The sequence below is a fragment of the Heterodontus francisci genome, chromosome 36 (genome assembly GCF_036365525.1).
Source record: "Heterodontus francisci isolate sHetFra1 chromosome 36, sHetFra1.hap1, whole genome shotgun sequence".
Lineage (NCBI taxonomy): Eukaryota > Metazoa > Chordata > Chondrichthyes > Heterodontiformes > Heterodontidae > Heterodontus > Heterodontus francisci.
This window is the reverse complement of record NC_090406.1, coordinates 15,083,675-15,094,915: the sequence shown is the minus strand read 5'-3', so window position 1 is coordinate 15,094,915 and position 11,241 is coordinate 15,083,675. Positions and strand designations below refer to the sequence as shown.

Below are 11,241 nucleotides of genomic sequence, written 5' to 3'. Positions count from 1 at the left end.
TTAACTTCACCTAAATGATACCACATGTGTTTCAAGTTCTTAAGTGACCATATTAAGAAAACAAAATGAAAATGTTTGCCTAAAGTGTGAAAATGGCCTCTTTTGAACAATGGCTATTTCGTGACAGATGTTAATGCAGTTGGTTTTATTCTCTGGGTAGCACAAGCAAATTGGAAGCTCCCAGCTTAAGCTGTCTGTTTTAATTAAGTCACTGTTGCATTCATGATTTAAAAACATGGGTAATTTACTGCAGCCTTAATAACCTTTTTTAATATATAAAATCTTAGCATGGTAGTCAAAGCAATCCTGTATTGACTAGTGATGTTGTGATAAGCACAAAACCTTTTCATGTGGCTAATGATCAAAAATGGCAAATGAGCCCCTCCAAGACGTGCCCCCCACAACCACAACTCCGAATTGTTGGGCTACATCAAGGCAGATGTCATTTTATTTTATATCCCATCCTTGGATAAAATGCTACTTTTTGTTCAGGTAAAGAATTATTCATCTTATGAGGCTGCAGTGTTAGATGCTGTACGTTCTAAAATCTAATCATTCTTCTTTGAGAGCATATTTTATTATTTACGTGTTGGGGAGAATGATGGTTTGGTTAATTAGGTATAAATGTACTGTGGAATTTAATTTCTAATCAGTTTTTTTTATTCTCTTGCCTCCTCTCCTTTGGAACAGCACCACTTCCAACCACAACAGCTGTCCCATCATGCATCGCCATTCCCGCTCACTCTTCACCCATCAGGCCTTCAGCTTCCTGCCATGTCTTCAATTGGTGCCAGTTCAGGTCTTCTAGCCCTCTCCAACGCACTTGCGGCTCATCCCCCATTCGCGCTTAAAGAAGATAAGAACCATCAAGATTCAGAGCATCGACGAGGTAAAGCAATCTTGCTTATTTACTTGCAGCCGAACTGTTGGGAGCATTTAAAATGATTGCTACTCTCTAGGTTGGGGTTTTGATGTGATACCTGCACTCTGTCTTTGCTGTTTGTCGCACAGTGCTCAACAGTATCGCCGGGAATTTCCTCAAGTTCTCTCAATCATCACTGCAACTTCAGTGGAAGATCAGTTGCAATGCCAGATAAACTGCATAGACCAGGGTTTCCACTGATCTTCTGCCAAGGATGCCACAGGTGATCGAGAGAAAAACCCATGGGGCTTCACTGACCTTAAGAATATAGAGTTGAAAGCAGATTTGGCCTCCGCTAATGTCTGTGGGTTTACGCCATGAGTAGCTAATAAGAGATAAATTTGCAGAAAATGGCTTCCAACCACAAGAGCCCTGAGAACTCCACCCCTCATCCTACAAGTAGGCCCAAATTTTCTCAAAATTAACCCCTTGGACACATCTTCCAGGAAGGGGTTGACTGGCGGCAAAGAATTTTAGGCCCAGGTCCCCAACATCCTTTCCGATTTGGTTTACAACATTCCTTGGGAAAAGTGCCGATTGGCAGGTGCAGTTTGATTACAGAAAAATGTGAATTCACATATTTTGGAAAGAAATGCACATTGAATTGTACGATTTTAAATGGAATGGAGGGGAGCAGAGGGATTTTGACCTGCAAACAAATAGGTCACTAGAGTTGGCAGCGCAGGTAGGTGAGGCCGTAAGGTCAACCATAGACCTAAAATACGAAAGCAAGGAGGTAATGTTGAACCCATGTAAGACCCAATGCCACAGTTGCAGCTTTCTGTACCAGATTACAACAAAAGTGTAAAAACAATGAAGAGAGATTTGAGAATTTGGCACTTTTTTCACTACGTATGTGGTTAAGAAGTGACCTGATGGGGACGTCAAGGTGATGGAAGAGTTCTGATGAGATAAATCATGTTTTCTTTCCCGCAGGTAATGAGAGAGCACAAATGTAAAAATTCATCATAATAAATTCTTGACATGGAATGGTGGTTAGAATGTTGAATTCCCTGCATTAAATCTTATTTTACAAGTTCCCACTTTGTTTTCTTTTTTTAAAAATGAATTAGGCAGTTGAAAAAGAGAAGTATTGAAAGGTTCAGGGAATGAGCAAGAAAGTGGGCTTAGACTGGGCTCCTTGTGTAGAGGAATAGATTTGATGGGCTGAATGGCTTGTTTTGTGTGCTGTAGCATTGTACACTTTGGTTCAAGGGGAAGGAAGAAAGTAACTAAGATTGGTGCGGAATAATGACATCATTCATACACGGAAAAACTCAGAGAGGTATTCACCCTGCCCCCATTGAACATAATTGCATAATTACCTTGTCATTGGTAGGCATTTGCGAATATATTAAAAGAAAATTCTTAAAAAGTAATAGGGTTATACAAGTATTTGAGGGAAGACTGATCCCAAGTGCAAGAAAGATGATCTATGGGGAAAGATGAGAGGAAATCAAATTGTACATTTCAAAGTGGGAACTTCTGAATTGCATTAAATCAAATGATAGAGTAACATTAAATTAAATGATAGAGTAAACCCTGAATATTACTTTAAAGAAAAGCAGGAGACCAGGTCCAGTGGGCATTATTTAAATTGGGGAAGAACTTCTTTAGTTAAAGGATGATTCATGGTTTAGCATAATTTGTCTGGCACAATAGTGGAATAAGGTTACTCTGTGCAGTGAGGGGATACAGCTATCTGTGTAGGAGTCCTCAGGGCTTTTGGTGAGGGCATTGACCAGTTTTGAAATTGGCAGGTTGGGGCATTCATTAGGATGCCAAGCAGTGAGGTGTTGTGTGGGGTATGGTTGTGTGCTGCCATCACAAGGCGCGATATTACCTCATAAGAATATTTAATTGAGCTGGGTGTTGCAATGGCCGATGGCATACAAGAAGGATTGAGCTTTGAGGGGCTGTATTCGTCTGCTTCAGTGTTTGACATTTCCTCTGTTGTAGTTGTGAAGCAAAGTGAATGGATTGTGTTTTATATGACCCATATGCTGAAGGGCATAATGACTAACTTGGTTTTTGTTTCTCTTGTGTTCCTTGTGGTCTGATGTATTTCCAATGGAGTCAGACAGAGACCAAGGCTCAGTAAGTAATGACATTTTGTTGCTATCCATTTTATGAAGGAAAAATAGGAGGTCAAACAAAACAATTGTTCCCAAAATTGAATAGTCAGGGAGTTGGTGACTCCACTTGTTAGTTTGGAGCAATGCCGAGGTATGATATTTTGAAATGTAAATCGGCAGAGAATTAAAAACTGCATTCAGTGTGTTATGTGCATGTACCTCTGTATTACAAATGTGGGAAGTAGTATCAAAATTATTTTCAAATGTTGTTTTTTGGAGGGCGAGTGCTATCTGAGGTTTGGCAAATGGCCTAGAAGGCTCATAAAAGCTGAATCAAATGTTTAGCAGCTCCTATTGGCACAGAAGATGTTAGGAAGGCATTTAATTTTATAGATTACCATAAATTCCACCCCTCAATACTGGTACACATTATAAGGTCTAATACGTACACTGGTTTCTGTATTGTCTCCTTTCCTGAGACTTGAAATTTTAAATTTGTTTCACTAATGTTCCCCTGGGTATGAGGCAAGTAGAAAGATCCCTGCACAGCAGAATGGGTTATTTTACAGTGAAAGATAGCTATACTGTTCCAACAGAGTTCTGATTTTTAAATCTGATGTGAGAACAATTCTGCAAAAGCTATTTTTTTTTTTAAAAAAAAAAGGTTCTCCAAGCTTTGGTCTTTAGGGGCGACATAAGTGCGTACTCTGTAGCCATGGAACCCACATAATGTTTAAATCCATGTTCCGATTAACTTGCACTTTATTTCTAGTTGCTTCTACTAACGGGTCTAAGGTGTTTTGATTTAGGATTTATCCAACAATGAGGCAACAATGCTTAAATCATCCCCTTTTCAAATATAGGGCCACAAAAGCTCCAAATAAGAAAATGTAGACACAAATGAGACTGAATTACTTGACCTTTTTAAAGGCCAGATTGACAGGACTCTGGGGGCAGTAGGAAACCCCTGATATAACATTGACAATACTGAATATTTATATCAAGTTACTTGAAAGAGAGGATTTCATAATTTTCCGTTAGTCAGGTTAGAGGACCTTCGTTGCACAGATTCATCCAGCAAAGTCCAGGTTGGTAAACGGCCATTTGTACATTTGTCTCTTTCATCCCCCCACCCACCCCACCCCCACCGAAAGCAGGTTCCTGCTTTATTGGGAATCTAACATATTCTTCTTCCTACTCAGGATATCAGTTCTTGACATGTATATATGTAATACTGAATCCTTCAATCCAGTTGGCCTGCAACACTGTACCCAATTCTAGGTCGGGTTCATGATCATACTTACTATTGCGCTGTACATTGCCTGGGAAAATAAAGTTAGACTGTAACGGGATAGAAATGCATAACTTTAGTCTGCAGGGCAGCTCCATGTTTTTAAATGATGGGATGTCTGTATCAGTTGGGTGGAATTTGAACTTAGCCACCCATCAGAAACTAACCGGATTGGGTTCAATGTTGGTTTTACACCCCTCCATATTTCACTCTACATTGAAGTCAGTGAAGAATAATATTGGGTAGAATGTAAAAATCAACATTCCATCTGATCCCATAGGTTTCCTGCCTGGCGAGTTAGGTTAGAATTACTACCCCCCGCTACATGCTTGGACCATGAAGATCCTAATAAGCAGGTCGACAGCCACATTTCCATTAAGGTTCAGTAATGTAACTTGGCAGAAATTATTTCCTGGATCTTGTCTGCTTCATGGAACTGTGGCTAGGAGTGGAAGTGGGAACATATGTTTGTCCACCATAGACCCCTGGAAAAAAAGAGATTTAAATGTCCAAAGTATGTTTGGGTTTTCTCCAACTTGTTGTTATTGAATTCTGAAGACTGAGTTCACATAGCTTTCTGAATTAAAGCATGAGACTACAGAGGTAGACTTCCCTTTTTAAGAGTGGATAGCCAGAGTATTCCAGCAATGCATCAATTCATTTTGTATTGATCAAGATCTAATTTGACACAAACGTCATAACTTGATCAAGCCAATTGGTTGCTCTGGCTATTACTTAAGGTGGAAGAGTAAAAGTTCTTGGAAACTAGTGATGAGGAATAAAGTTGCATGCAGTTTCTGACCGTACAAAGATTCATATTTATAATCTTAAAGAAACCCCTTAAAGTGGGGAAAAAGTAAACATTTTTCTCTTGACAGGGCTGCAATATTCTGCATTACTTTTTCTATTTTATAAAACCTTCAGCCTTTATGATTCATTGTAATATGCATTTTTATGTAGGCAAACATTGTGCTTTCTCACTCAAGGTATCTTTGGGTCAGTGAAGATCTGGTAGAAGAGGATTGTCTATTTGTGCAATCATTTCTCAAATCTGTGACCATTTGCCACTGATGGGGGAGTGAACAAGAACCTCTTGGCATAGTTTATTACCACTGCATTCCCTTTACAAACTGTAGCTGAGCAGTCTTCCCAGAATCACTTCCATTATTCATACAGAATTCTATGAGCAATGGTAATGGAATTCTCATTGCAGGCAAGGAGTCGCTAGAGAATGTAGTCATAAAAGTAGCCAATGGAGTGTGACATCGCAAAGTGCTTCATGTCCAATGAATTACTGTTGTGGCTGTCAGTTTGTGCAAAGCAAGAATCCACAGACAGGGATGAGATGAATAGCCTATTTATTTTCTTTGTGGTGTCAGACTTTGCTCGATATCACCAGGTAAAAATGACAGCTGGAATGTGGGACTAAATTGGATGGCTCATTGAAAGAGCTGGCACAGGCATGATGCGCCGAATGGCTTCCTGTGTTGTAAGATTCTATGATTATGGATGATTGTTAGCCAGGGCATTGAAAGATTTCCTTTTTCAATAGTGCCGTGTCATCATTTACATGCGGCACAGTGGCGCAGTGGTTAGCACCGCAGCCTCACAGCTCCAGCGACCCGGGTTCAATTCTGGGTACTGCCTGTGTGGAGTTTGCAAGTTCTCCCTGTGTCTGTGTGGGTTTTCACCGGGTGCTCCGGTTTCCTCCCACAGCCAATGACTTGCAGGTTGATAGGTAAATTGGCCATTATAAATTGCCCCTAGTATAGGTAGATGGTAGGGAAATATAGGGACAGGTGGGGATGTGGTAGGAATATGGGATTAGTGTAGTATTAGTATAAGTGGGTGGTTGATGGTCGGCACAGACTCGGTGGGCCGAAGGGCCTGTTTCAGTGCTGTATCTCTAAATAAATAAAAATAAATAAACATCCACACAGTAGGGAGCCACTGTAAAGCCAGAAGATAGAACCTTTAACAGTGCAACTCTCCTTCAGCCCTGCATTGCATTGGCGAACTACATTTTGTACTCGACTTCTGGATTAGAGCTTGAACCCACCACTTCAAATTCACAGGCAAGAGTGTTACAACCTGGCAGGTAGCCGTGTAGTATTGGGATCTTGATTTGTAACCATTGTTGTTACAGCTGTTACTGCAGTCAAGAACTTGGCCCTTGAGCCTGGGGTGATGGAAAGTGGAATTTTAGTAACATCTTTTGGATTAGACGTTAAAGCGAAGCCCCATCTCCCTGTTGAAGTAGATGGAAAAGATTTTGTGGCATTATTCAAAGAAGATCACTAAGTTCTTCAGTGCCCTGGCCATTTACTCTCAACCAGCACCACCAACATATGGTCATTCATCTCATTATTGTGCAAAATCGGCCGCTTGCTTACTTAGGGTGCTCTTATTACAGGTTTAACATTAGGGTCAGACTGGTAGCTAAACTGTATTTGCTCCCTACAAATTTGAATATAATAGGCCTGGAATTTCCTTGGAGTCCTCTTGGTGCCCTTTGTTTTCTGGGTTGACCTTGAGGGCAAAACGTTTGCCCTTTACAGGGGCAGTCTTTAGGTGGGGACTCCCTACACTGGGAGTTCCCACTTCTTTGATTTACTCTTAATTCAAAAAGTTGTTTCATTTTGAATTATCTGACTAATTCAAAATGTTTTTGAATTGTATTCCCATGCCAATTTTCAAATATTGCTATGTTATTTACATTGCTTAATTCAAGTTGTTGGAGAATTAATGTTTAGCACAAAATCTGTTTTGTTGTTATTAGGTGTCGACTGTATTTGAAGTAGTTTAATTGCCAGAATTGTTTAGTGGTAAAATTTTAGTCAGTGTTTCTACCAGCAAATTAATTCTTTAGAGTAAAATTTACTTTTTATTTCCCTCCATTTTTTTTGTGAACTTTACATTTTATTGAACGGCTTTTTAAAATTAAAGCTGACTCTTAACAGAACTCCAACTTTTCAATGCCTAGCACAATTAAAGTCCATCTTAAAGCACAGAAGGAGGCCATTCATCCCACTGTACCAGTGCTGGCCCTTTGAAAGAGCTATCCAATTAGTCTCAGTCCCCTGCTGTTTTCCCCTCCATAGCCCTGCAATTATTTTTCCCTTCAAGTATTTATCCAATTCTCTTTTGAAAGTTACTATTGAATCTGCTTCCAACACCCTTTACAGGCAGTGCATTCCAGATCATTATAACTTGCTGAGCAAAATACATTTGCCTCAGCTCACCTCCTGGCTCTTTTGTCAATTACTTGAGCTGAATTGTCGAATTAGACTTGGGTGGTTAATGACACAATGCAAAGTATTCAGTATGTGCATGTGTGTACATGCACATACCAATAGAAAATGCTGTCAAGGTGTATTGAAGCTTTAATTTCTTCAATGTCAGGTTCAGATGTGAAATCCAGCCCAAGCTAATATGTTGAAAGTCTCTTTCCACTAACTAAGGGCCTTGGTATATGGAATGCAAATTCCAATGGACACACGATCCATCCCAAACTGCCATGCTGCAGTTATTCTCAAAAAGGCCAAAGGGTAGAAAGTGTGGAAAGAGGAATTCATTAAGCGTGCAACTGGGGATTGTCTTCAAAAGATTCTTGGTGACCTCGGATTGGTTGATGCCACCACTAAGTACAAAGTACAAGTGCGTCTCATTCCTCCAGCACTGGAATGCTTCCAGCTGATGAGTGTATGTTTTTTTAAAAAAAGAAAACAATAAAAGATGTGGGCTGAACTATGCATTCTGAAAATCAGATTGATTTGAACCCCAGGAATTGGGATAAAGTTGAAAATCGCACATGACTGCCTAATGTCAATTTTGAGAATTATTAAAACTTGGTTGCTGCCTCCCCCTGTTTACCGAATTCCTCTGTCCTTGCAAATAGCATTAGTACCCTGGGCTGAAGGTAAAATGATCTCTTTGAATGTAATCAAAAGACTGGAGATCCATCATGTTTGACTTGACAATTGCTACAACAGCCAAAGCGATGTCTTTGTTTGTCCACAGGGAATGTGTTGACAGAGATGTAGTGCATCTGTCACGCATGCTTGCGTTCCTTATTAATAATTAGCTGCCTCAATGTACACAATGATCATGGGACCAGAAAAGGGGAAAATGAATTTACAGCTGCCGCTGTATGGGCATTTAGCTTAATGTCCCCAAACCCTAATGTTGCAAAAAGAATTTAACCCTCTTCTGTCCATGCAGACAGCCCTTGAGTTAAGGGAAATGATGGCCTGGCTTTCTGGGACGCTTCCTGAAACTTAAGCACTGATGCAGTGCTTTAATGTTTTGTGTTGGGTATTAAACTGCTTAAGAGTTAACATTACATTCATTAACATTTACAGCTGTCTTTCCATATACTGCTCTTAGGAGAGATAGCATGATAGAATTTTACAGCATAGAACAAGGCCATTCAGCCCATCATGCCTGTACCAGCACTTTGAACGAGCTGTCCTGTTAGTCCCATTCCCTTGATCTTTCCCTGTAGCTCTGCAAAGTTTTCCCTTTTTCATGTATATATTCAATTCCCTTTTGAAATGGGTATTAAATCCATTTCCAACACCCTTTCTGGCAGTGCATGGTGTAAATTCACCACATCTTGCCTCTTTCTGCCATAGCCAATTATTAGCCTCTGGTAATTGACCCTTGTTCTAATGAACACCGTTCCTCCCTATCTACCCAAACCTGCTTACTGATGCTCGGTTTGGGTTCTGCCAGGGTCACTCGGCTCCTGACTTTATTACAGGGTCCGAACAGGGCAAAGGAGCTGAACTCAAGGGGAGGTGTGAGAGATTCCTTGACATCAAGATAACATTTGACCGAGTATGACATCAAGCAGCCCTAGCAAAACTGAAGTCAATGGAAATCAGGGGGAAAATTCTCCACTTGTTGGAGTTATACCTAGCACAAAGGAACATGGTTGTGGAGTTAAATCATCTCAGTCCCAGGACATCACTGCAGGAGTTCCTCAAGGTAGTGTCCTAGTCCCAACCATCTTCAGCTGCTTCATCAATGACCTTCCCTCCATCATAAGGGCAGAGTGTGGATGTTTGCTGATGATTGCACCATTCACAACTCCGCAGATACAGAAACAGTTCTGGTTCATATGCAACAAGACCTGGAAAACATTCAGGCTTGGGCTGATAAGTGGCAAGTTAGATTCATGCCACACAAGTGCCAGGCAATGAGCATCTCCAGCAAGACAGAATTCAACCATGTCCTGTTGACATTCAATGGCATTACCATTGCTGAATCCCCCACAATCAGCACCTGGGGTGGGGTTACCATTGACCAGAAATTGAACTGGAACAGCAATATAAGTACTGTGGCTGCAAGAGCAGATCAGAGGATGGGAATTTTGCGTGAATAACTCACCTCCTGTCTCCCCAAAGCCTGCCCACCATCTACAAGGCATAAGTCAGGAGTGTGATGGAATACTCTCCACTTGCCTCGATGAGTGCAGCTCCAACAACACTCAAGAAGTTCGACACCATCCAGAGCAAAGCAGCCTGCTTGATTGACACCCCATCCACCCACCACCTTCAACATTCACTCCCTCCACTACCAATGCACAGTGGCAGCAGTGTGTACCATCTACAAGATGCATTGCAGCAACTCACCAAGACTTCTTCAACAGCGCCTTCCAAACCTGCGACCTCTACTCCTGGAAGGACAAGGGCAGGAGATGCATGGGAATACCTCCACCTGCAAGTTCCCCTCTGAGCCACACACCATCCTGACTTGGAACTATATCGCCGTTCCTTCACTGTTGCTGGATCAAAATCCTGGAACTCCCTCCCTAACGGCACTGTGGGTCTACCCACACCAGATGGACTGCAGCAGTTCAAGAAGGCAGCTCACCACCACCTTCTCAAGGGCAATTGGGGATGGGCAATAAATGCTGGCCTAGCCATCGATGCCCACATCCCATGAAAGAATAAATAAAGAAAAAAACTATCAAAGCTCTTGATAATTTTGAACACCTATTAAATTTCCCTTTAACATTTTCTGCTCTAAAGAGAACAATCCCAGCTTCTCTAGTCTTCCTATATAACTAAAGTCCCTCATTGAGTACTTTACAGTGGACGCCACGTAAAAGATATCAAGAAAAGAGGTGCTGAAGACTAAAAGATGTTTGTAAGGAAAGAGGAGGTGTTGAGGTGGGTGGGTTGAAGGAGAGACCATAGTGGGTGAAGAAGCAGGTACCACTGCTGGTGGCAGAATTCCAAGCTAGGAAGGGCCACCACCATGAAAAGATTGGAGCTGAATACAGTTTTAAAATAATTACATACTTAGTTCCTTTTTTTTCTCTCCCATTCTTACCCTTATTTTGGGAGATAGAATCAAGTTGCAAAACATTGGCTGAAAACTGGCTTAAAAGATCCAAGTGTCTTAATTTGAGCTGATTGTGGCAGAGGTCTAGGCAAATGTTTCAAACTAGGAAGACATCTGCTAAATGCGTCTGCTTGTTGCTGCCCTCCCACTCCATGACCGTGTCAGTGACACGGACAGTTAATGTAAATGATTTGATATAGCGTTTGGACATTATGAAACTTTTCCACTGTATAGTATGCTTGTGTCTAATATATACTGTATGATCTATTGTTTTCTGATGAGTAGTTGCTGCAGAAGTTCACAATTGCCATATATTTAATATAGCTAATTAGTTGCATGGTGACTTGAACTCGACACTTTGGCGTGGCTAATAAAATTAGAACTTCTCATTGGTAACTTTAAAAAGAAAAGGAGGCCCGAATGAAATTTTTTTGTTTCTGCCACCTTTCCCTTTTGTCGGTATTGACTCCCTTACTAGGATACAGTGGCTGAGTGTTTGCAAGCTATTTAACAGAACATCTAAGCTGTGCTTGAACCTGTATTCAACTGTATTTCCACACACACAGACCTCTAGCCAGGCTTGATAAATAGTGCTCAGGAGT

At 41.0% G+C, this 11,241-nt stretch overlaps 1 protein-coding gene across 2 annotated transcripts in view; it reads left to right on the top strand.

Moving 5' to 3' along the window:
• LOC137351606 (transducin-like enhancer protein 1) overlaps nt 1-11,241 on the top strand; it is a 186,189-nt gene that overhangs the window by 112,229 nt on the left and 62,719 nt on the right. For both annotated transcript variants that reach the window (XM_068016207.1, XM_068016206.1), the window contains 2 exons: nt 691-889; nt 3,003-3,019. In XM_068016207.1, the coding sequence (XP_067872308.1) occupies nt 691-889; nt 3,003-3,019 (216 nt within the window). The remainder of the gene's footprint in view (nt 1-690; nt 890-3,002; nt 3,020-11,241) is intronic.